General features: G+C 40.0%; 1 protein-coding gene across 2 annotated transcripts in view; it reads left to right on the plus strand.

The window, feature by feature from the left end:
• The first annotated feature begins 998 nt into the window (after window positions 1-998).
• LOC122741028 (cytochrome P450 2C23-like) overlaps window positions 999-24,465 on the plus strand; it is a 28,829-nt gene continuing 5,362 nt past the window's right edge. The window contains exons 1-6 of one of the 2 annotated variants that reach the window (XR_006354806.1): window positions 999-1,227; window positions 5,820-5,982; window positions 12,167-12,316; window positions 13,344-13,504; window positions 14,369-14,545; window positions 21,320-21,461. Coding sequence is in view for 1 of the 2 variants with exons in the window: in XM_043984050.1 (XP_043839985.1) it covers window positions 1,051-1,227; window positions 5,820-5,982; window positions 12,167-12,316; window positions 13,344-13,504; window positions 14,369-14,545; window positions 21,320-21,461 (970 nt within the window). In the remaining variant the exon portion in view is untranslated. The remainder of the gene's footprint in view (window positions 1,228-5,819; window positions 5,983-12,166; window positions 12,317-13,343; window positions 13,505-14,368; window positions 14,546-21,319; window positions 21,462-24,465) is intronic. The other variant, XM_043984050.1, reaches the window with a different exon arrangement.

Raw genomic sequence — 24,465 nt, forward strand, 5'->3', positions numbered from 1 at the left:
CTGGCCTTGGATTCAGGAGGACCTGAGTTCAAATCCGGCCTCAGACACTTAACACTTACTAGCTTTGTGACCTTGGGCAAATCACTTAACCCTCATTGCCCCACCAAAAACAAACCAAAAAACCCCCCAAAACAAAGTCATCTAGCCTCATCTTGGGTTAGGGACTTTCTAATAAGGTGGCTAAGAGATCATTTTCCTCCTGGGTGCATTCTGGTCCAAGCTCAGGGCTGATACCAAGAATCTCCCTGTACCATCTGCCAGAATGTCTTCTTCCCTCAAAGATACCTAGAAGGAATACCAGATATTTACCCTACTAGAGGTCTCTTCTGAGGGACTGCTTCACTTCTCCCATAGATGAGGGGAAGACAATTTTACCTCTTCCCTGTTGTCACAAATCAAGTTACCTTCCAACAACACTCCCCCTTGCTGCTCTAAGGGATAAATGTTGCCTTCCAACAGTAGGAGTTCTTCAATGACGAATGGATGTCACAGTGGAAGCATTATGGAAAGATACCATCAGTTCCAGATTCCAGTGAGCAAAGGGCTACACAGGACCTGTCTTTGTCACTGTTCTTAACAGTGAAAAAAAAATCATTCTCCAAAGCAAGGGAATAAATAAATTTTCAATTTGCTGTTCTTGTCTTGGGAAAAAACAAATCTCTCCCCCTCCCCACCACACACCTAAACTTACAAAAGGATCATGGTGAGGTTTGCACCAGTATAGCCATTTACCTACAGGTTAGAGAAGGGAAGGAAATTAAAATATGACTAATAAAGACTGAATAGACATGGACACATTCTGAGGCTAACTGAGGCTAATCTCTAAAGATTAACCAGAGTAGTAACATAACAAAGGAGCTTGCAAGAGAACTAACATTTAATTTGTCCTTTGCCTATGATGATGCAATCAAAAATAACTTAAAGCCCACATTCCACTTGCTTTTAGGATTGCAGACTTGCCATTGGCTGATTAGTCCCACCCCTTATTTGCTACCAGTCATGACTACTTTGGGGTTGTAACTTGGCATTTCATTAAGCCCACTGGCTTCCATGGATCCGTGGGGCTTCACCACTTTTGCCCTTGTGGCTGTTGTCTTTTTCCTGTTTTTCCAGTTAATATGGAGCAAAGGATACAAAGCAAGGCTCCCTCCAGGCCCAACTCCTCTTCCCATCCTTGGGAACATGATACAGTTGAACTCCAAGAATATCTTCACAGTTTTAGACAAGGTAAGGGGGCTTTATCCTGTGGTTCAATGGTAGCAGGTGGGCCATCCCTGGGTAACTCCCATGAGGATTAGAAGTCATGTTAAGGGTCTCAAATTTAATTATTTCAATTCAATTCAATTTCAATAGGGATTTAAGTGCCTTCTATGTGTCTGACACTACTCTGGACACTGGGGATACAAAGATAAAAAGCCTTCAAAGCCTTCTTGCCTTCAAAGACTCTACCTTCTATTAGAGAAAGACAACACAGAAAAGCAACTGCAAGTTGTATACTAAGTAAAAACAAAATCATATGGGGTGGAGGGTGAACTCTAACAATTAGGAGAATTAAAAAAAAGGTTCTATATCATTGAGCCAAATACTTAGAGCCAGAAATAATCTAAGCGCTTATGGAGTCTAATGTTCTCATTTTACAGATATAGAAACTGAGGCCTCAAAAGGTTAAATGAATTGCCCAAGGTTACAAAGATAACAAGTGGGGGGAGCAGTTAGGTGGCGCAGTGGTTAGAGCACTGGCCCTGGATTCAGGAGGACCTGAGTTCAAATCTGGTTTCAGACACTTAACACTTACTAGCTGTGTGACCCTGGGCAAGTCACTTAACCCCAATTGCCTCACCAAAAACAAACAAAAAACCAAAGATAACAAGTGGCACATTCAAAGCCAGTGTTCTTTCTACAATACCTCTCCTTAGAAGACTGTTTCAGCTGAACTTTGAAGGAAGGTAAAGGTTACAAGGAGCAAAGGTGATGACAGAGAACACTCAAGATATGGTAGATTGCCTATACAAAGATGGAATGTCAAGGATGGGGAACAGCAACAGGGATGCCAGAACACACCCTTGTGGCACATAAGGACAGAGTGCAGGAACCATTCTAGTGAGCAGTAGATCAAATACTTAGAGCCTCAATGGACACCTAGCCCAATCCTCTCATTTTACAGATGAGGAAACTGAGGCCAAGATAAATGAAGTAACAAAATGACCAGGGTGAGATAGTTCTTTCTACTCTCAGTGTTCTACAGAGCCAGGATTCCTCTAAGTTTCCTGGGAGGGAGAGATTATTTAACTTCTATTATATACAATAAAACTCAATACAGTTCCTCATGTAGCTTATTCCAAAGAATAAGTTTATGGTCAAAACAGCATGGCAGCATAAGATCCTGGAGGGCAGACACTGTCTCACTTTTGTCTTTGGATCCCAGCCTCTTGCACAGCAATTGGCACATAGTAGGTGCTTCATGGATCCTTGTTGATTGATTGATAGCAAGGGGAGTATTTTCCTAATCTCTGGATTTCCCCCCCCCCAAAAAAAAGATCAAACCTAATAACAGCAAAAAGATGGTTTCTTGATGTTTTTGCAGCATTCGTAGACAGAGCTACTCTACTGAAATTAATCAGTACCCCTCTTTTCATAACGTTTGACTCAGAAACTTTGCTGCTGGAGATACACCCCAAAGAGGTCAGAGTCTGAAAGAAAGGTTCTACATTGCCAAAGTATTCATTGTAGCATTTTTTTTTCATGTTCACATGAAACCTAGAAACAAAGTCAGTGGCCATAAGTTGAGTACTGGCTGAACAAATTGTGAACTTGATGGATTTTTTTTTTTTTGTCCTGTAGGAAATGACAAAGATAAGGAACTTAGAGAAATGTAGGAAGATTTGTAGGAACTGATAGAGAATGAAGTAACAGGACCTGAAAAGTAATACACAACTCTAATAATGGAATAAAAAGGCCAGTAAAGTGAACACTAGTGCTAGGTTATTTTAAGGACTAATCTGAGTCCTGAGAAGAGATGAGGAAATATACTTCGCTCCTTTCCTTGGATAAGTGTGGGGGAATGGGCTCGAAAGACTGCATGTACTGTCAGTCATGCTTACTGTGTCAGGTGGATATGTTTTGTTATCAAGGAAAGCCCACTGAGTGGATGAGAGTGGTGTATTTGGAACTAATGGCTATGTCAAAAAAAAAAAAGACATCAATAAATATAATTAAATGAATTAATGAGTAGACAGACGGGGCCAAAAAAAAAAGGGAGAAGTCAATCAATTACTCCCCATGCTATACAAGAAAAGAGTTTGGGGGGCAGCTAGGTGGTGCAATGGATAGAGCACCGGCCCTGGATTCAGGAGTTCCTGGGTTCAAATATGGCCTCAGACACTTGACACTTACCAGCTGTGTGACCCTGGGCAAGTCACTTAACCCTCGTTGCCCTTAAAAAAAAATGATAGCATCTCCCTCCCTCCAGGGTTGTTGTGAGGATCAAATGAGATAACATACTGAAAGCTGTTATATAAGAATAGAGCTTGAATCCCAATGGCTAATTTTGATATATGATTGTTTTCCAAAGTCTAACTATTAAGGGCATGAGGATGACTGGCAAGGACTAGGGAGGACAAATTCTTACCATCTCACTCTTTTTTTTTTTTTGGTGAGGCAATTGGGGTTAAGTGACTTGTGCAGGATCACACAGCCAGTAAGTGTTAAGTGTCTGAGGCCGGATTTGAACTCAGGTCCTCATGACTCCAGGGCCCTTGCTCTATCCACTGCGCCATCTAGCTGCCCCTACCATCTCACTCTTGCATCTCCAAATGTTAGTATACATGAGAAGCTTAGAGACATAAGAAGGTACCCACACTTTCTGTTTGTTTTATGTAATAGACTCTAGTCTCTCTAGTATACCTAGACATGTCTGAGATGGAATTTGATGATGATAAGCTAGCATTTATATAGTACCTACTATGTGCCAGATAGTATGCTAAGCATTTTTTACAAATATTATCTCACTTGAATATAACAACAAATTTGGAAGGTAAGTGCTACTATTATCCCTACTTCGTAGTTGAAGAAATTGAGGCACAGAGGAGTTCAGTGACTTGTCCAAGGTCATAGATTTAGTAAGTGTCTGAGGCCAGATTTGAACTCAGATCTCCCTGACTCCAGGCTCAGTGCTCCATCCACTGCGACACCTAGTGCTGCTCCAGGGCTTAAGATGCATTATGTTTTTTAACTAGCATCTGACAGGAGAATTGATTCTACTGGACCTCTTCTCCCATCTCAGGTCAAGAAGTTTACCTTTACTGCAGTCCATACTTATTCAAGATACGTAGTAACAGTCAAGTCCATCACTGGAATAGCCATAATTAAGACTCTGACAAAGTATATGCTTCTTCCTTAGGGGCTCCCCTAATCTCTTCTGACCAGCTCACCTGATTGATGGTGAAGCAAGTCTCAGGTTGAACTTTATGGCAGCAAGAAAGGTTTCTGTATGGATAAATCTCAAGAATACCAACTCCCTAGAGGTTGGGACTCTTATAATCCTAATCTTCTGACCCAATTTGATTCTTAGGACAGCCTCCTGGCTTCCTTAATGGGAAACCACACCACCTATATAAATAAAATCAATAAATCCTTTTCCTAGCATATACCATCTCCAAAACTGGAAAATATTACCCTGTTCTCCTGTGAAACAGATTTCTCTACCAGTATATTTAGGGGACTAGATAGTAGGAAAAGAGGAGAGAGTGGTAGGCTGGAAAAATTGGAAAGAAAGTCAGTAGTGTAGAAGCCTGGCTCCCCCAAGTCACCCCAAGTCATGACAGTGGATAAGACTGTGTGGGGCCAAACTTAATATATGGAGAGTTAATTGAGTGGCTCACCGTAATATTGGGGTCCCGGAAATAATGAGGCATCTCTAGGTCCAAAGCTCCCTCCCCTCTGAACTGCCTTTTTAGATATTTCTCCCAGGCCAATAAGAAAGGAGCCTAACAGCCTCTTTTCCACAAATGAATCAGGTTTTATTAATGGGAATGAAATAAACAGCAAAGGTGAAATTAATAAAATCAAAGATGAGGGAATAGGGAAAAAGAATATGGATAATCCTCCTAACTCTAACCTAAGTCTATACAATTCCCAAACTTGCTTCCAGTTCAGCTAATTCAAAAGAGCAGGGCTCTTATGTTAACTCACCACCTGGGTTCTGTAACTTCAATGGAAAATCAGCTTTGCCACCAGGGCCGCAGGACTCATCTACTCCTACTGCTCGCATTACCAGAAGAGAAATTCACTCCAGAAGAGACTGAGCTCCCCTCAGCGAGTGTTTACTTTTCCTCCCCCAAAAGGGGAAGTCCTTCAAAACTGCCTGTGGAGAGTGGTTTCTCCTGCTGACATCAGCAGCACATGTCACTCAGGGCAGGCCAGGTGTGGCTCATCCCAATCAGTCTGCCAAATTCCAATAATCTTACCACAACTGCTTGATATTATAGGATACTCTGAAAATACAGTTCAGACTGATTTCTGCCCATCAGTTGGCTGCCATCCCATATCTAGAAAGGAGTGTGTTCCTAAACCATGTGGCAGTGATTATTATTATTTTTTTTTGCAGGGCAATGGGGTTAAGTGACTTGCCCAGGGTCACACAGCTAGTAAGTGTCAAGTGTCTGAGGCCAGATTTGAACTCAGGTACTCCTGAATCCAGGGCCAGTGCTTTATCCACTGCGCCACCTAGCTGCCCCCAGCAGTGATGATTTTTAATAAAAGCTTTGTGAATTTCTATCCATGCTATGTGACTGGAAAACTACTTTTGGATCTCTTTTCAGCTGGCTGAAAAATATGGCTCTATTTACACTATACACCAGGGGCTGCAGAGAATTGTTATATTACATGGATATGAAGCAATAAAAGAAGCTCTGATTAACCAGGGAGATGAGTTTGTATACAGAGAACAACTACCAATATTTGAGGAAGCCTTCAAAGGAAAAGGTAGGTTTCAGCCCTGAAAGGTTACCTAAAGTTAACTTCCTCCTCCTTTTTTCTTCCTCTTCCTCTTCTTCTCTTCCTCCTCCTTATCCTCTTTCTCCTCTTTCTTCTCCCTCTTCTTCCAACAATCCCCCCCCTACATCCCTCCCCAACCAACAAAATCCCTTTCTTGTAAGAAACAGGTAATCAAGAAAAACAAATCTATGTAGTATTGATCATATTTGAAAGTGTATATTTCATTCTTTACCTACAGTCCTTCCCTTCTCTGCCAAGAGGCAGAATAAATACTTGTGGAGTTTTGATTGGTCATTTTATCAATCAGATTTCTTGTCTTCAAAATTGTTGTCCTTTACAATGTTGTAGTCAATATATAAATTGTTCTCCTGATTCTGTTCACTTTATTCTGTATCAGTTCATACAAATCTTCTAGGGTTTCTCTGAATCAGTCTTTTCCATCATTTTTAGGGCACAGTGATGTTGCATTATATTCTTCTGCTAATTATTTATCCATTGTTCAATTAATAGGCACCAATTTTATTTCTAATTCTTTGCTATAACAAAATAGTTGCTATTTAAAAAAACATTTAAGTCCATTCTCTCTATCTTTGGTCATGTACAGTCATGTATAAAGTCTGGTAGGGGTACCTCTGAGTCAAAGTATATGTACAGTTTAGTAACTTTGGGAGTAACAAATTGCTTTCCAGAGTGAATGTACCACTTCATAGGTCCAACAACAGTGCATAAGTAAGCTCTAAACAGATTCTATAACAATTTTCAATTTCCTTCTTTTTCTCTTTTTTTGCCAAGCTACTGAATATGGGTAGAACTATGGAAATATTTTAATTTTCATTTTTCATGTAACTGGTGATTTGGAGCCTTGCCCCTCCTCCATGTGCTTATTAATAACTTGTATTTTTCTTTTGAAAAGTGCCTGTTCATATCCTTTGACCATTTGTTAAATGGAGATAATTTATTTAGTTTAGAAATGCTATCTGGGGGCAGCTAGGTGGCGTAGTAGATAGAGCATCAGCCCTGGAGTCAGAAGGATCTGAGTTCAAATCCGGCCTCAGACACTTAACACTTACTAGCTGTGTGACCTTAGGTAAGTTACTTAACCCCAATTACCTCACCAAAAAAAAAAAAATGCTATCTGTAGGGGCAGCTGGGTGGTGCAGTGGATAAAGCACTGGCCCTGGATTCAGGAGGACCTGAGTTCAAATTTGACCTCAGACACTTGACACTTACTAGCTCTGTGATCCTGGGCATGTCACTTAACCCTCATTGCCACACCAAAAAAAAAAACCAACACCCCCCCCCCTTGAAATGCTATCTGTAGCAACAGGGTCAACAGAAGCAATGAAAAGAACAAGGAAAGGCAAAAGAGAATGGGAAAATATAACCATTTGTAAATGAATATATGATGGGCAGCTAGGTGGTAAAATGGATAGAGCACTGGACCTCAAGTCAGGAAGACTCATCTTCATGAGTTCAAATCTGACCTCAGACATTTACTAGCTGTGTGACCCTGGGCAAGTCACTTAACCCTGTTAGCCTCAGTTTCCTCATCTGTAAAATGATCTGGAGAAGAAAATGGCAAACCACTTCAGTATCTCTGCCAAGAAAACCCCAAATGAGGTCGCAAAGAGTTGGACATTACTGAAACAACTGAACAACAATAACATTAACAATTATGGCATATTTAGAAAACTTCAAAGATTCAAAATATATAATGATAATAGCCAGCATGTATATAGTGCCTGAAGATTATTAGCAAAGTGCTTTTAAAATGTTATTTAATTCTCCCAACAACCCTGTGAAGTGGGTGTTATTATTCCTATTTTACAGATAAGGAAACTGAGGTTAAGTGGCTTGCCAAGGGCCACAGAGCAAATAAATGTCAGAGGCAGAATATGAACTCAGATCTTCCTGTCTTGAAGCATCCCATGCACTGGACCACTTAGCTGAGACAATAAACGATTTTGGTAAAATAGCAAAATAGAAGCCATGCCCACCCCCCAAAAAAATCAGGAAAAAAGAAGATAGTAAAAGACCATTTGTAATAATGACAGAATGTTGGGGGCAGCTAGGTGGCGCAGTGGATAGAGCACCGGCCTTGGAGTCAGGAGCACCTGAGTTCAAATCTGGCCTCAGACACTTGACACTTACTAGTTGTGTGACCCTGGGCAAGTCATTTAACCCCAATTGCCTCACTAAAAAAAAAAACAAACAAACAAAACAAAAATAATGACAGAAGGTACCACGTTTTTAGGGGTTGAGCCACCACAACACTCACAGGACTTAAAGCAATAAAATTATGAAATAATGCTAGGGGGCAGCTAGGTGGCACAGTGGATAAAGCACTGGCCCTGGAATCAGGAGGACCTGAGTTCAAATTTGACCTCAGACACTTGACACTTACTAGCTGTGTGACCCTGGGTAAGTCACTTAACCCTCACTGCCATGCAAAAAACAAAAACAAACAAAAAGAAATAATGCTAGCAGAAGTGAAGGAATAATTGCTTAATTGGATAGAGGTGCACAGTATTTGATCTAGCTAACTAATACAAGGATGATAGCAATATTGTTGTTCAGTCCATTTCAGTCGTGTGAGACTCTTCATGATCCCTTTTGGGGTTTTCTTGGTGGAGGTACTAGAGTTGTTTGCCATTTCCTTCTCTAGCTCATTTTACAGATGAGGAAACTGAGGCAAGTAGAGTTAAATGACTTGCCCAGGATCACACAGCTAGTAAGTATCTGAGTTCCGTTTTGAACACAGATCTTCCTGACACCAGGTCTTGGCATTCTCTCCACTGGGCCACCTAGCTGCCCCATTTATTCGTAGATCTGATGCAATAAGCAATCAAAATCCCCATGGACAAATTTATAGAATTGGATAAAACAATATGTTTTATGTGTAGTAACAAATGATCAAAAATGCTGAGAGGAATCATGGGGAATTAGGGGAAAAAGGCAATTCTGTACAGTCAGATTTGAAAGCAGGTAATTAATTTTCTTTTTTTCCCCTTTTTAAAATTGATTTTCAAAACTCTTTGCTACTAGATAAAAAACGGAACAGCAGAGCAGGACGGGATACAGGGAGCAGTCCCAAAGTTCAGAACTCTACCCAGTAGAGAGGAAAATGACCATCCCTCTAGGGACCTTAGAGATCTGCTACCTCTAGCCTCCATTTACATCAGTGCTATAGAGAGCGAGATTATAGGTGTCTGAATTTCAAGAACACTTTCTGTGGCCTCTGGAAAAAGAATTTAGGTGTAACCTGAGCTCAGAACCTTTGGTGACCAGCCTGTTGAAGCAAGACATCCGTTACCAATGGACCAGTCATCAGAAGTTCTGGGCTCCTATTCCACATCAGCACTTTATCCCGTAGGAATTTTCAGGTCCATTCTACTGTCACTGAGGTCAATTGACACTTGGAGTACAATATCTCTTCTAGCCACCAGAGGGTACACTAGGATCTGAATAACCATCTTAGTACCTACAAGACATGAGTAGGATTAGGGAGAGCTAGGTTCTGAGTCCCTTTTCCAGGCCATTCACATATACATGGATAGGGTGGATCCTTTTCCTTTAGATGCTTTTGCTAGGGTTTCTTTCAGATATAAGGCTGCAATTTAATCCCATAAAAATTCATGACTTGGGACAGCTAGGTGGTGCAGTGGATAGAGCACCAGCCCTGGAGTCAGGAGTACCTGAGTTCAAATGCGGCCTCAGACATTTAACACTTACTAGCTGTGTGACCCTGGGCAAGTCACTTAACCCCAATTGCCTCACTTAAAAAAAAAATTCATGACTTACTTGGATCATGCCCCCATACCCAAAGAATTTCTGTCTCTTTCTCTGTCACATGACACCTGTGTGACCTTTGGTATTTAGGTTACTATAATCCTCTGAGACTACTCAGTCCCATAATCCTTTTCTCTTTAGTGCTCAAAGGGTATACAGAGCAAAGGTTGAACAAGGGCCCCTGTGGCTCATGAGAGACTGGATAGCAGGCAATATAAATGGGTGGTAGTGGCTTACCTCTGTAGTCCAGGGAAAATACTGTCAGAGTCTATTTGTCCAGTTAGAACTGTGGCCCCAGACCTTACCCAACAGGAAAATTCTGCCATGTTCCTCTGTTTGCTATGTTTCCGATGAATCCTAATCGGTAGACTTGGCATAATGGAGTTTATCACTAGCATGGGTTAATTATACAGTGTTTACAAATGACCAAAGAAATAGAAAGATTAGAATCAAAACATGTTTTTAAAAAAATTTCTGGGCAGCTAGGTGGCGCAGTGGATAGAGCACCGGCCCTGGAGTCAGGAGGACCTGAGTTCAAATCCGGCCTCAGACACTTGACACTTACTAGCTGTGTGACCCTGGGCAAGTCACTTAACCCCAATTGCCTCACTAAAAAAAAAAAAAAAAATTCTTACCATGCACCCACAGCTTCTTCCAGAATCACTCTGCTCACAATCAGTCTATAGGCAGGTCCACAAATGGGTTGTTTCCAGGCACAGTTCAGATGCCCAGATTCATTTGTATCACCAGGGGCAGCAGTCAACCCAAATGCTGAATTTGGCAAACATCCACAGCCTTTTCCATTCACAACCTGAACACTCCCTGGGTACTCCTCCACGTGGGGAGTCAAGTGACCCACTCAGTTCAGTCGCTGGCAGCAACCTCTGGTTCAAGGCTGCTAGTCATTAGGGCTATAAATTACTTTTTGTTTTTTTAATTACTAGTGGAGTGAGATAGTATACTCAAGGTCAGGCCAACTTTGGCCCCTTCCTCTTCACTTTGAGATACCACCCTTTAAAAGTTCCCGACAGGGGCAGCTAGATGGCGCAGTGGATAGAGCACCAGCCCTGGAGTCAGGAGTACCTGAGTTCAAATCTGGCCTCAGACACTTAACACTTACTAGCTGTGTGACCCTGGGCAAGTCTTAACCCCAATTGCCTCACTTTAAAAAAAAAAAGTAGTGAAAAGTTCCGGACAGCCCACATCTACCATCATTTCTATCTCCAGCACCTCTACTCTTGGGCCTTTGTTCTCTCTTCTCAAGATTTATAGGTAGGGCTGGCCCATAGCACAGGGGCCAAAGGTGAAAGCTGATCAAATTGGGAAAGGGTAGATATTACTCCACTAAACTCCCCCAAACCCTTGGAAATAGGTACTATTGTCCTTAGTGTACCAGCCAGGAAGTAAGATCTCATACATTAGCCTATTGTCACATATCTAGTAAGAGGAAGAGAAATGATTTGAACCTAGTCCTCTCCTTCCTCTAGGTCTAGTTCTCCTTTCATTACACTGTATTGCCTTTTTTTTCCCGGGGCAATGAGGGTTAGGTGACTTGTCCAGGGTCACACAGATAGTACGTGTGAAGTGTGTCTAAGGCTAGATTTGAACTCAGGTCCTCCTGAATCCAGGGCTAGTGCTTTATCCCCTGTGCCACCTAGCTGCCCCACACTGTATTGCCTCTTGATGTCCATGACCCAAACAGGCATAGCTCTGAGGAGGCATTTTATTAATGGAACAATTCTGATGGTTCACTGATTCCAGGTTTACCTTGGTTTTGCATCTAAAGAGCCAACCATGAGATCACCCAATTGATGGCTTAATCCCTACACCCATTGTCCTGGCATTACCATCATCATTATATAAATGACAAGCGGGAAAACAACTGTTATTTACATAGCACTTTAAAGAGCTCTATGTCTGTTATTTCATTTGAGCCCCTGCCACTCTGAGGAGTAGGCATATAGATGTTATTATCCCCCTTTTGTAGGTGAGAAAACTGAGGCTTTGGGAGGTGAAATGATTTGCCCCAGGTCATTTGGCTAACAAGTATATGAGGTAGAATTTGAATTCAGGTCTACTGGACTCAAAACCAGCATTTTACCTACCTTACTACCTTGCTGCCTAATGAGATAATTGCTAGGGGACATTAAATGTATGCTCTATATACATATATGGGGAATTTAATAGATATTATGTATGTGGAACCATTATGTAATATAAGGACTCACAGATTCCCTTCCATGTGTCCCATTCCCTATTTTCTCCCATCCAAAAAAACCTCTCCAAGCACTTGGATTTTGCCCTCCCTCAAGTTTCTCATCCTCTGAGATGTCACACCATGAAATTACTTCCTGCCTGCTCTATTGATTGTTTGTTTCCCCAGGTGTCCTTTCAAGCAATGGTGAAAAGTGGAAGCACATCCGACGTTTCTCACTCATGACCATGAAGAACTTTGGGATGGGGAAAAGAACTGTTGAGGAGAGAGTCCAGGAAGAAGCTCGGTATCTGGTGAAAGAGATCCAAAACACAAAGGGTTGGTTTACATTGTTCATCTGCTGGGAATATGGCACCTGCCCACTCAACCATCCCGAATTTCAAATCTCCGTGGTGGGAGGATCTCATTATCTGCCTAAAGCCACTGACTGCTATTATTCATTCATGCAATTATTCAATTCATCAAGCATTTTATAATGTAGGAGGGCAAGGTAGTTTCCTAGAGAGGTGCTGCTGATACAGTGCCCCAACATAAGATGGCCTTACCTTCAAAGAGCTTACAATATACTGGGGCAATAGAACATATACAGAAAAAAGTACATACTATGTGTAAATAAATACATGTTATAGACACACATTAATTTATTTGTGTGTATGTGTGTATAGAAGGTAATACAAAGTAATTTCAAGATGAAAGTGGGACACTAAATCATAAAAGCCTTTGTGTAGAGGTTGACACCAAAGCTGAGCCTTGAAAGGAGCTGCAAGAAATCTTATAACAACAAATGTTGAAAACGATCTCTACATGTAACTGGAAAATAATAAAATACTTTTATAATTAAAAAAAAGAAAGAAAGAAAGGAGCTGGAGATTACAAAAGACAGAGGGGAAAAGGAAGTAAATTCCAAGCATAGAAGCCAATGTGTACAAAGACACAGAGAGGTTAGAGATATAGGTGATGGACTGTTGTATATCAGGAATAGAAATTATTATCTAATGCTAATGTCCTAATTAAGACTAAAGGAGGGGCAGCTAGGTGGCACAGTGGATAGAACACTGGTCCTGGATTCAGGAGGACCTGAGTTCAAATTCGACCTCAGACACTTGACACTTACTAGCTGTGTGACCCTGGGCAAGTCACTTAACCCCAATTGCCTCACACACACACACACAAAAAAGACTAAGGAAACAGTCCTGGGGGAAATATTTGGTCAATCTTAAGAAATCTGTAACCAGTATTCAGAACTAAGGTGGAGAGAAGTTGAATCCTTGCCCTCTTGGTGCCAGATGATCAGGAACCATGACATTAAGGCTGTTTTTCCTTTGATGGCTTCCTGGCCCATTAGGTCAAGCCTTTGACCCCACCTTCATCCTCGGCTGTGCTCCCTGCAACGTGATCTGCTCTATCCTCTTCAATGATCGCTTTGACTATGATGATAAGAAATTTCTGCACCTGATGGAAATCTTAAATGAAAATTTTAGGCTCTTAAACACGCCATGGGTCCAGGTGAGGTCAAGGTTGCCTTGTGGTGAAATGACTGGGCAGTGCATTACTATAACTGTTTAAGTTGTGGGCTGGGGAGACATCAGCTCACTGAGAAGTACACTTACAGCCAGATCTCCATACCATTATGAAAAAGGAGTACATAAGAAGGGGGAAACTATATGAGCTTACTTCACCCCATAGAAGAGTGTCCTCCATTTCCTTCTCATTTATATGAGGAGCTGACAAGGGTGCTACGGATCAGTCACACAGTCTCAGTTTCCAATGACCTCTAGGGTCATCCTATGAATGGAGGCAATCCCAAAGCCCCCAAAGAGAAGGAGTCATCAAATCCCTGAATTTCAAAGTTTCAAGAGACTTGATTGTCTATCCACCAACCCTCTGTTAGGAGTGCTGATCAGCCTCCCTCTCTTGGCATGGGGTATCCTGTAGGATATAGCTTCTTAAACTGTGGGTTTCGACCCCATTATGAGGCTGTGCAACTGAATGTGGGAGTCACAAAAATTGGGCAACAGTAAAAGGTTATGTCTACTTATTTTATATGCCTATATATCTGGGGTCCCGTGAAAATTTCTCTGGCAAAAAGGAGTCATGAGTGGAAAAAGTTTCAGAAGCTCTGCTGTAGGACACCTTCAGAATGCCCAAGAGGACCATTTCCTTAGATGGTGGCTGAGGATGCATATTCGGGTGGTTGGTTTCAGACACTTATAAGGTGGATCCTCCACCTATAGCCTGAAACAAAGAAATGGGCTGGAAACAATTTCTGCCATGACAAGAAACAACTAATGGTGAACAATATATTTTTCTTTATTAAATCTTTTTTTGGGGGCGGGGGGTTTGGTGGGGTTGTGTTTTCTGCCCTTTTAGCTCTACAATTTTTACCCTTCGCTCATAAAGCATCTTCCTGGAAGTCACAGGACCATCATTAAAAATATCAAGCAAATCATGGATTTCATAATGGAGCAGGCGAAGAAGCACAAGGAAATCCTGGATCCAAACAACCCTCGGGACTACATCGACTCTTTCCTCATCAAAATGCAACAGGTACAGTAGAAGCAAGTAGAAGCAAGAACCCCACCTTTTGGCAATTCTGGGTCTTGGCTGAGCCTTCATAGAATAAGCTTGAGTTGTGAAACCATTATTTTCATTGAAGTCTTTTTAGAGATGGGGCAAGCCCATTGGAAACCACCATCAGGGCAGGAAACAGAGTCCCTGGAGCCCCAAGAGGGCCTGATAGGTAGGTTAGGATGGGTCAAGGGGAGGGCATTATTGGTCCAGGTCATTCCATAGCACAAGGCAACTATTTATTATAGTAAATAGTGTTAGACTTGGAGTTAGGAAGACCTGAGTTCAAATCTCACCTCAGATCTTGCTAGGTGACCCTGGGCAAGTTAACTAACATTCCTGAGCCTCAGTCTCCTTCATTATAAAATAGACATAATATTGAATTAACATGTTTGTTACAAAAATCAAATGAGGCAATCAATATTGGTAAAGTACTTTGCCAACCTTAAAAGAACTATATAAATATTAGGTAATCATAAACAAATTAAGAGAACATGGAATAGTTTATCTGTCATATTTATGGACAGGGGAAGAATTTAGGACCAAAGAAGATATAGAGAGCATTACAAAGTGTAAGATAGATTATTTTGATGATATAAAATTAAAATCTTTTGCACAAACAAAACCAATGCAACCACAATTATAAGGAAAGTAGAAAACTGGGAAAGATTTTTTGCAACAAGTATCTTTGATAAAGGCTTCACTTCTCAAATATATAGAAAATTAGTCCAATTTATAAAAATACAAGTTACTCCACCAATTAATAAATGGTCAAAGGTTATGAACAGGCAGTTTTCAGACACAGAAATCAAAGCTATCTATAGTCATATGAAAAAATGCTCTAAATCACTATTGTATTGATTAGAGAAATGTAACTTAAAAAGTTTCTGAGGTACCACCTCACACCTATTAGAGTGTTAGATGTTGGAGGGGATGTGGGAAAACTGGGACACTAATCCACTGTTGATGGAGTTGTAAATGAATCCAACCATTCTGGAGAGCAATTTGGAGCTGTGCCCAAAGGGCTATAAAACTGTGCATACACTTTGATCCAGCAATATCACTGCTAGGTTTATATCCCAAAGACATCCACAAAAAGAGAAAAAAGATCTATTTGTACAAAAATATTTATAGCAGCTCTTTTTGTGGTGGCTAAGAATTGGAAATCAAAGGAATGCCCATCAATTGGGGAAATGGCTAAACAAGCTGTGGTATGTAATTGTAATATAATATCATTGTGCTATTAGAAATGACAAGCAGGGGGACAGCTAGGTGGCACAGTGGATAAAGCACCAGCCCCGGATTCAGGAAGACCTAAGTTCAAATCCGACTTCAGACACTTGACATTTACTAGCTGTGTGACCCTGGGCAAGTCACTTAACCCTCATTGACCAGCCGAAAAGAAAAGAAAAGAAAAGATATATATATAGTAAAGTGAGCAGAACCAGGAGAACATTGTCACAGTGACAACAATATTGTTATCATAAAAAAACATAACTCCAAATGCCCTATGCCAGTGAGGAAAAGAGATGTAGATTAATGAATTCTGCAGAAGATCCTAAAACTTAATCTTCCCTAGTAATTTTGACCTTTTCTTCCCATTAATTATCTGTATATAAATCTTGACATAGTTATAAATATACAGTTGCATACACTTTTTATATTAATACACTAGGTTATGCTATTTATATAAACATGTACAAAACCTAATTTTATCACCATGTGTTCTTTTTAAAAAAATTATTTTTTTGTGATTTATTATATTTTATACATATATCAAACATATAGTATATGCATACGTACATATGACATATATAATGTAAAATTTCCACATTATTACATTTAGATATACCTACATATATTCTAATACATATAACTAAGTATTTAAAATCTTTAAGTAACTGTTGTATAAATAACAAAATATCAATTTATATAAATAATGTATATGACAAATTTGTTTAAATATAATTATTATGTAAATAAGACCTAAATAACTCATATATGTACAACATATATATTTATGTGTGTATATAAATACATATATACCTCCTGAACCCTTCCTAGTACACCCCTTCTCCACCTTAAAAATTTTTTTTTCCAGATTAAACATTTTTATTTAGATTTTTCTGTTCCAATCTCTATCTCTCCTTCCCTCCCTTCCTTCCCCCCTCCCCGAGGCAACAAACAATCGGATATGGGTTATACATATATGATCAATTAAAACATCATCATATTTGTCACTTAATGAAAGAATGTGAAAAATAGCATGCTTCAGTCTGTTCCATCAATATCAGTTCTTTCTTTGGAGGTGGATAGTATGTTTCATCAATATTCTTTTGGGATTGTCTTAGATTAATATGTTGTTGAGAATAGTCAAGTCATTCACAGTTCTTTACTGAACAATATTGTTGTCTCTGTGTACGGTGTTCTCTTGGTTCTGCTCACTTCCCAATACATAATTTCATACATGTCTTTCCAGGTTTTTTTAAAGTCACCCTGTTTGTCATTTCTTACCACACAGTAAAATTCCATTGCCATCGTATACCATAGTTTGTTTAGCCATTCCCCAATTGATGGGCATACCTTTGATTTCCAATTTTTAGCCACCATAGAAAGAGCTGCTATAAATATTTTTGTACAAATGTCTTTTTCTCTTTTTGGGGATGTCTTTGGGATATAAACCAAGTAATAGTATTGCTGGATCAAAGGGTATACACAATTCTATAGCCCTTTGGGAATAATTCCAAATTGCTCTCTAGAATGGTTGGATCTTTTCACAACTCCACCAACAATGGATTAGTGTCCCAGTTTTCCCATAATCCCTCCAACAACCAATATTTTCCATTTTTGTTATATTCGCCACTCTAATAGGTATAAGCTGATATCTCAGAGTTGTTTTAATTTGCATTTCTCTGATCAATAATGATCTAGAACATTTTTCATGATTATTGATAATTTTGATTTCTTTATCTGAAAACTGTTCAAATCCTTTGACCATTTATCAATTGTGGAATGACTTGTATTTTAAAAAAATTTTATGCAGTTCTTCATGTATTTGAGAAATAAGGCCTTTGTCAGAGATATTTGTTTCAAAATTTCTTTCCCAGTTTTCTACTTGCCTTATAATCTTGGTTATATTAGTTCTGCTTTTGCAAAATCTTTTTAATTTTATATAATCAAAATGATCTATTTTACAATATTTTACAATAATTCTTATATTATCTCTCTTGGTTCTGTTCTCTAGGTCAGTTGTTTTTTCAGTGAGAAATTTTACATTTTCTCCCATTTTTTTTCTTTTCTTATTTTGTTTTACTGTGTCTTATAAAGTTACTAGTTTCCATTTGTTCAATTAAAATTTTTTTCTTTTTTTAAATTTTAATTTTTAAAGAATTATTTTCTTCATTGACTTTTTGTAATTCTTTTTCCATTTGGCTAAATCTTTTTTAGGGAGCTATTTTCATCAGTAATTTTTTGTATTTTTGTTTCATGGTTTTCCTGCATCACTTCCAATCTTTTCTCAACCTCTCTAATTCTATTTTCAAAGTCCTTTTTAAGTTCTTCCAGGAATTTATTTTGGGCCTGAGACTAATTTGCACTTCTCTTTAAAGGTTCACCTGTAGTCATTTTGTTACTGTCCTCCTCTATGTCTGTGTCTTGATTTTTCCTATTATTTAAGTAGCTGTCAATAGTCAAACTCTTACTCATCTTTGTGGCAACAGCTTGCTGAGTTGCTAAAGGGGGCCTTGGAGGGTAATTTTGTTGCAATCTGCTGAATCCCTGTAGCTGACTTGCCCTGGAAATAGTCTCTCTGCTGGGAAATCACAGGGGTGGGAATCTGTTGCTGACCTGCTTGAGTGGGGCTTCACTACTGTTCAGCAGGCTCAGAGGTCTGCTGTAGGCTTCTACTGAGAGCCCAGAAGCTGTTGCTGTTGCTCTTGGACCTCTCCTCCCTCCCACCCAGGTAAGACAGACCTTTCCTGCAGGGCTGGTAGGTTGTTTCCCTGCACCTCGGTGAGTTCAGAGGCAGTTTTATGTCGGTTTAGAGGGGAAATCTGGAAGGGCTGCCATGGGTTGCTTCCTCATTTGGCCATCTTGGTTCAGTATCCGTTCTTGCAAAGCCCATTCATGAGGTGAACCATTATAACTTGACTTCCCTCCCCTACTCCCACCCAGGGACAATGCTATAACTGGGAATTTCCCCCCTGCCAAACATTCAGCATCATATAAATCAAAGATATGGTCAGAAGAACAAAAGATCCAACAACTATAATTCTCAAAAAATTATGCTGAAGGTCCTTTAAAAAGGGCAGTAATGTATTTCATATATTGATTATATAAGGGACCTCAGTTTGTATCCAAAGAAGAAAAAAAAATCTTGTCACCATAAGAAATTAGATTTAAAACTCATGAATTAATTACAATTAATAATGACCATTTCATTAATAATAATTTGTCTGTTATCTTAGATATAAAAAGCATTTTTGACAAATGACCTAGATGGGCTTTCCTCCACATAGATGTATGTAGACAGACAGATAGATGGATAGATGGAAAAATGGAATAGATAGAATTAGATGCATGAATGGATAGATATAGAGAGATACACACATATAGAAAAATGTTTATATGTATGTATAATGTTAAACATAAACATACATACAAAAGAAAATATCCAAGAAATACGGGTGGTCCAAAACATGGATAGCAGGAGAGAGGTCAAGTACAATGAGGACTGAGAAAAGGCCTTTGGATTTAGCAACTTAAATGTTTTTGCTCTCCTCAGAGAGAGCAGCCCCACCTGTCACCCAATAAAGTATAGTACATCACAGTCAATAGTTGTCCTGGTCCCAATGGGACCTACCTGGACACGAGATCATGAGAATTCCTCAACTTGTAGAGAGAAGAGTTGGGCTTCCATTACTCAACCTAGCTTCAGATTGGAGCAGAACCAAGGCAACAAAATTAGGGTTCTGCTCCCTCCTGGCTCCCTGGGAGAGCATGAAACAAAGACAAACCTGTCTTGAACTCCCAGGAGGGAAAGAAAGGACAGAAACAGTTCCTAGAGGCAAGTATTCTTGTCTACAGCCAGAGAAGAGAATGTAAGCCAAGTCAAAATCAAGACGTCAGAAATCCTGTCTGATACTTGTTGTTAAGTTAGGTTACATACTTGTAATCAAACTGACTCCTCGGCTCCTTTCCCCAAGGGTGAAACAGTGCCTACTGACATTGGAAACTGAACCAAGAAAAAAAGGGAATTTGGGAATGAGAGGGAGTCTCATACCCTTAAAGGAATATATTCTTACATCTCCTAATCCTTGTAGTTCCTACTATCCTCCCCTGTTTTACAAGGGGAAAATGGTCCCCTCAACCTGCATGATTCATTTATCTGCTAGTCTGATAGATAAGGAATTTAATGAGGTGAAGGTAGGACACAATCTTCCACACCTTTACTCAAAAGTCAGAGGATTGTAACTATTAATTCTGACATTGTTAGAGATAGCAAGGAGCTGAAATCACCTCATCGTACTTCTCTACTTAGTGGGCTGTTATGCCTCACATATAAAATCATGTTTCTACCATCTTTTCTATTATCCATAGGATTTGCAGGTTAAGTCTTCTGCAGATTAAATCAAGAGAAATTAGCTGGTAGTCTATAACTATACTAACATTGAGAAACATAAGCTATAGTCATTAATAATATGTATATATGTTCACATACACATGCATATATATACACATATACATATGTGTATGACATGCATAATCTCAGAATGTCTAGGTGGAGTGAGAAGTCTAGTTAATCTCATCAAAACATCTTGATAGGGCAGGGGGTCTCTATACTCTCAGAATGTCCAGATGTGACCATAGGCCTAGCTAATCTTATCAGAATGTCTAGGTGGGATCAAAGTCTAAGGCAATGGAGGATTTGACCTCTTTGAGACAGAATCAGACTAGAATATGTTGTTGTTGAATCATTTTTCAGTCATGTCCAACTCTTTGTGACCCCATTTGGGATTTTCTTAGCAAAGAAACTGGAGTGGTTTGCCATTCCCTTTTCCAGCTCATTTTACAGATGAGGAACTGAGGCAAACAGAGTTAAGTGACTTGCCCAGAGTCACAGCCAGTAAGTGTCTGAGGCCAGATTGGAACTTATGAATTTAAGATGTTCTAACTCCAGGCCTGGCACTCTATTCACTTCACCACCTAGTTGCCCAAGGCAGGACCAAGGAGGTCTCCCTTTGAGATCAAATCAGAATAGAATATAGACAGAGAATATGTCTTTATATATACAACACTGCAGGCTCCATTTCTTTGTCCTCTAAGAAGGTTACTTTTAAATATAGGAAGGGGGAGAGAAGATCGTTCCCTTAACCTCCAGCATACAGGCTCTATTAATTTCCTCCACATAGCCATTAGATCTTCTGTAGTTGAAATCTTTAGATCCATATGACCCATCATCTAAACATGTTCATAAGGGGCAGCTAGGTGGCACAGTGAATAAAGCACTGGCCCTGGAGTCAAGAGGACCTGAGTTCAAATCCAGCCTCAGACACTTGACACTTACAAGCTGTGTGACTCTGGGCAAGCCACTTAACCCCAATTGCCTCACCAAAAAACCAACCAACCAAACAAACAAACATTCATAAGGGTGCTCGTTAAGTCATATTACATGTAAAAGAGTCCCAAAGTGGAAGATCTTTGGGACTTCACATGTATGCTTCTTTGCTGCATTTAATAATGCTACTGTTTCAGGAGAAACTGAATCCACAGTCAGAATTCAGTTATCAGGAATTGGTGGCTACTGGATCCAATTTATTTGCCGCCGGCACAGGAACAACAGCCAGCACTCTGAGATACGGGCTTTTACTGCTCATGAAATACCCAGAGATACAAGGTAAGAGAAACAATTCACTGTGACCTCTACAATTGAGAGCACATCAAGATGGTAGAGAGAGAGCATGTTAAGCCCTGGCCTTGGTCCTGACTAATTACTGTGAGCCACAATACTACACCTGGTACAATGCCTTACGTATAGCAGGTGCTTAACATGTCCATGTTGTTGTCTCAGGGGAAATGTAACCAGTAAATAAAATGAGGTCATTTCTCTGAGCATAATCTATTTATTAATAGGGACACATAGGGGCAGCTAGGTGGCGCAGTGGATAAAAAGCATCGGCCTTGGATTCAGGAGTACCTGAGTTCAAATCCAGCCTCAGACACTTGACACTTACTAGCTGTGTGACCCTGGGCAAGTCACTTAACCCCCATTGCCCCACAAAAAAAAAATAGGGACACATGATCTATTAATAAAGCAAACATCAATGGCATCCCTCCATTTGTGCCAAAGACCCTGAATGAGAGCAGTGGGGTCTTTTATTCCCCTGGAAATCCCACATTGGTGGACATTTTAATGAGGAGGTTTGGACTAAGAGTGTTCTTTGTTGTTCTTTGGTCTTCCTTCCCCACCTAACCCCCAAGTCCTGTCCAACTTTTCTTGACTCAATTTAGGGTGGAGGGTTTTTTTTGGCAAAGACATTGGATTGGATTGCCATTTTCTTCTCTAGTTCATTTTACAGATAATGGAAACTGAGGCAAACAGGGCTAAGTGATTTGCTGAGGATCACACAGCTGGTAAGTGAATGAAGCCAGATTTGAGCTCAAGAAGAGGAGTCTTCCTGACTCCAGGTCCAGCACTCTATCACTGCACCACCTAGTTGCCCTAAGAGTTCTCAGCTCCTCCCTGACTTTGGGAGGAGGGGAGGCAGTGGGCTGGCTCGCAGATGTGACCAATTATGCCCTTCTCTAACTCCTAAGGAATGCAAGTTGCTCGAAATCTTAACTAGAAAAACATAAGCCATCTCAATCAGGTTTTCACTGGTTTGTTCTCCCCTTTGTAGACCAGGTCATGCCAAACTTTAATGAAGGGAGCAAGGACAAAGCTCATACTCCCTGGGGGTGGGTCTAACTCAAACTCTCAAACTGAGTCCTGTTTATAGAGCAAACAGATGGCAGTTTCCCATTTGGGTGGGGCCCAGACCAAACTACTTAAGGAGCAGTTGCCTCATGCCCTTCAAAGACAGCCCTGCCTTTTCAGGAGGGGGCTCTTGACAAAAATAGGAGGAAAAAAGGTGGATCCTAAATTAATAATTGGTTATTAATATGATAGTAGAATATTAATCACACTCATTATTGAGCTGATTACAACTCATACTTAAGGGTTTTTGTTGTTGATGGTCATGGTGGTGATGATGATGGTTTCAGCTGGCCTGTCAGAAGGTTAAGTAGTTGGTTAGCAAGGTTAACCAAAGTTGGTTAGCAGCAACTTAGAGTCACTGGACCTCAAACCAATTTTTCCCAAACACATAACAAAAGGTGATCAAGACTGAGAATCGGGGCAGCTAGGTGGCGCAGTGGATAGAGCACCAGCCCTGGATTCAGGAGAACCTGAGTTCAAATCTGGCCTCAGACATTTGACACTTACTGACTGTGTGACCCTGGGCAAGTCACTTAACCCCAATTGCCTCACCAAAAAAAAAAAATTTTTTTTAAAAGACTGAGAATCGTGAGATAGCAGTTGTAGTCTTTGCTCTGGCAGTAAAGAGCTGTGCTATTTGGACAATAAAGCCTTAGCTTTTTTTGGCCTCTTTATTCTCATCTATAAAATAAGCTTATCAACGAGGACTCTCCAAGGTTTAATTTCCTATGAAATAAGATTATGAATATAGAAGACCTGGGTTCTGATTAGTCATTCTCAACAAGTAAGCTTAAGGAAAACTGGCTCTAAAGCAGGAATTCTTAACCTTTTGGGGGTCAATGACCTTTTGGAAGCCTTAGTGAATCCTTGGGACTCTTCCTCCCTATAATGTTTTAAAATGCATGACATCAAACATAGAGGATTACAAAGGAAACCAATTTATATTCAAATGAAACTATCAAAATGTTTTTATAAATATTTTAAAACAAGTTCAAGTACTCTATGTTAAGAAACCCTACTCTAGAAGAATAGGTCATTCACAAAAGGATTTAGAAGAATGGGGTGGTAATTCCATCTCGTTAGAATGATTATTGATCATTTCTTGTACATTGATACTTTGCAAACAGTTTTGTAGAAGTTAGGAGCAAAAACCCAGTCCCTGACCAATACATATATACAGACCCACGCACATATAGATACACAATGGCATTTGTAAGAACAGAAATAAAAAATGAAGGGAGAAGAACCCATACTTTGGGGTTTCATAAAACACTACCACTTATTAATCAATGAAGAAGCCACTTTGTGTAGAGTTCATTATTTTTCTGGGCTAGTGGGAAATGCTAAGTTTGAATAAGGCTTAGTGCCTCTCCCTAGGGAGATTAAATTCTAATGTCCTTTGACTTAACACCAGCAAAGGTTGCTCAGTGCATAGAGTACCAGGCCTGGAGTCAGGAACTCCCGAGTTTAAATCTGGCCTTGGGAAGTTACTAGCTAGATGACCTTGGGCAAGTTATTTAAACTCCGCTTCAGTTTTCTCATCTGTAAAATGAGGGTAATGATAGCATCTACCTTGTAGGGTTGTTATGAGGATAAAATTAGATAATAATTGTAAAGCATTTAGCATAGTGCCTGGCATATAGGAAGCACTATATAAATGTTAGCTGTTGTCATCCTGTATTAACACCAATTCAGGGGGCAGCTAGGTGGTGCAGTGGATAGAGCACTGGCCCTGGAGTCAGGAGGACCTGAGTTCAAATCCAGCCTCAGACACTTAACACTTACTAGCTGTGTGACCCCGGGCAAGTCACTTAACCCCAACTGCCTCACCAAAAAAAACCCCCCAAAACACCAATTCAGTGCCTATCATGCCCATTCCACTAGCATCTCTCGTATCTCACCCCTTCCCTCCTTTAACTTTGCT

Source organism: Dromiciops gliroides, chromosome 2 (assembly GCF_019393635.1).
Source record: "Dromiciops gliroides isolate mDroGli1 chromosome 2, mDroGli1.pri, whole genome shotgun sequence".
NCBI lineage: Eukaryota > Metazoa > Chordata > Mammalia > Microbiotheria > Microbiotheriidae > Dromiciops > Dromiciops gliroides.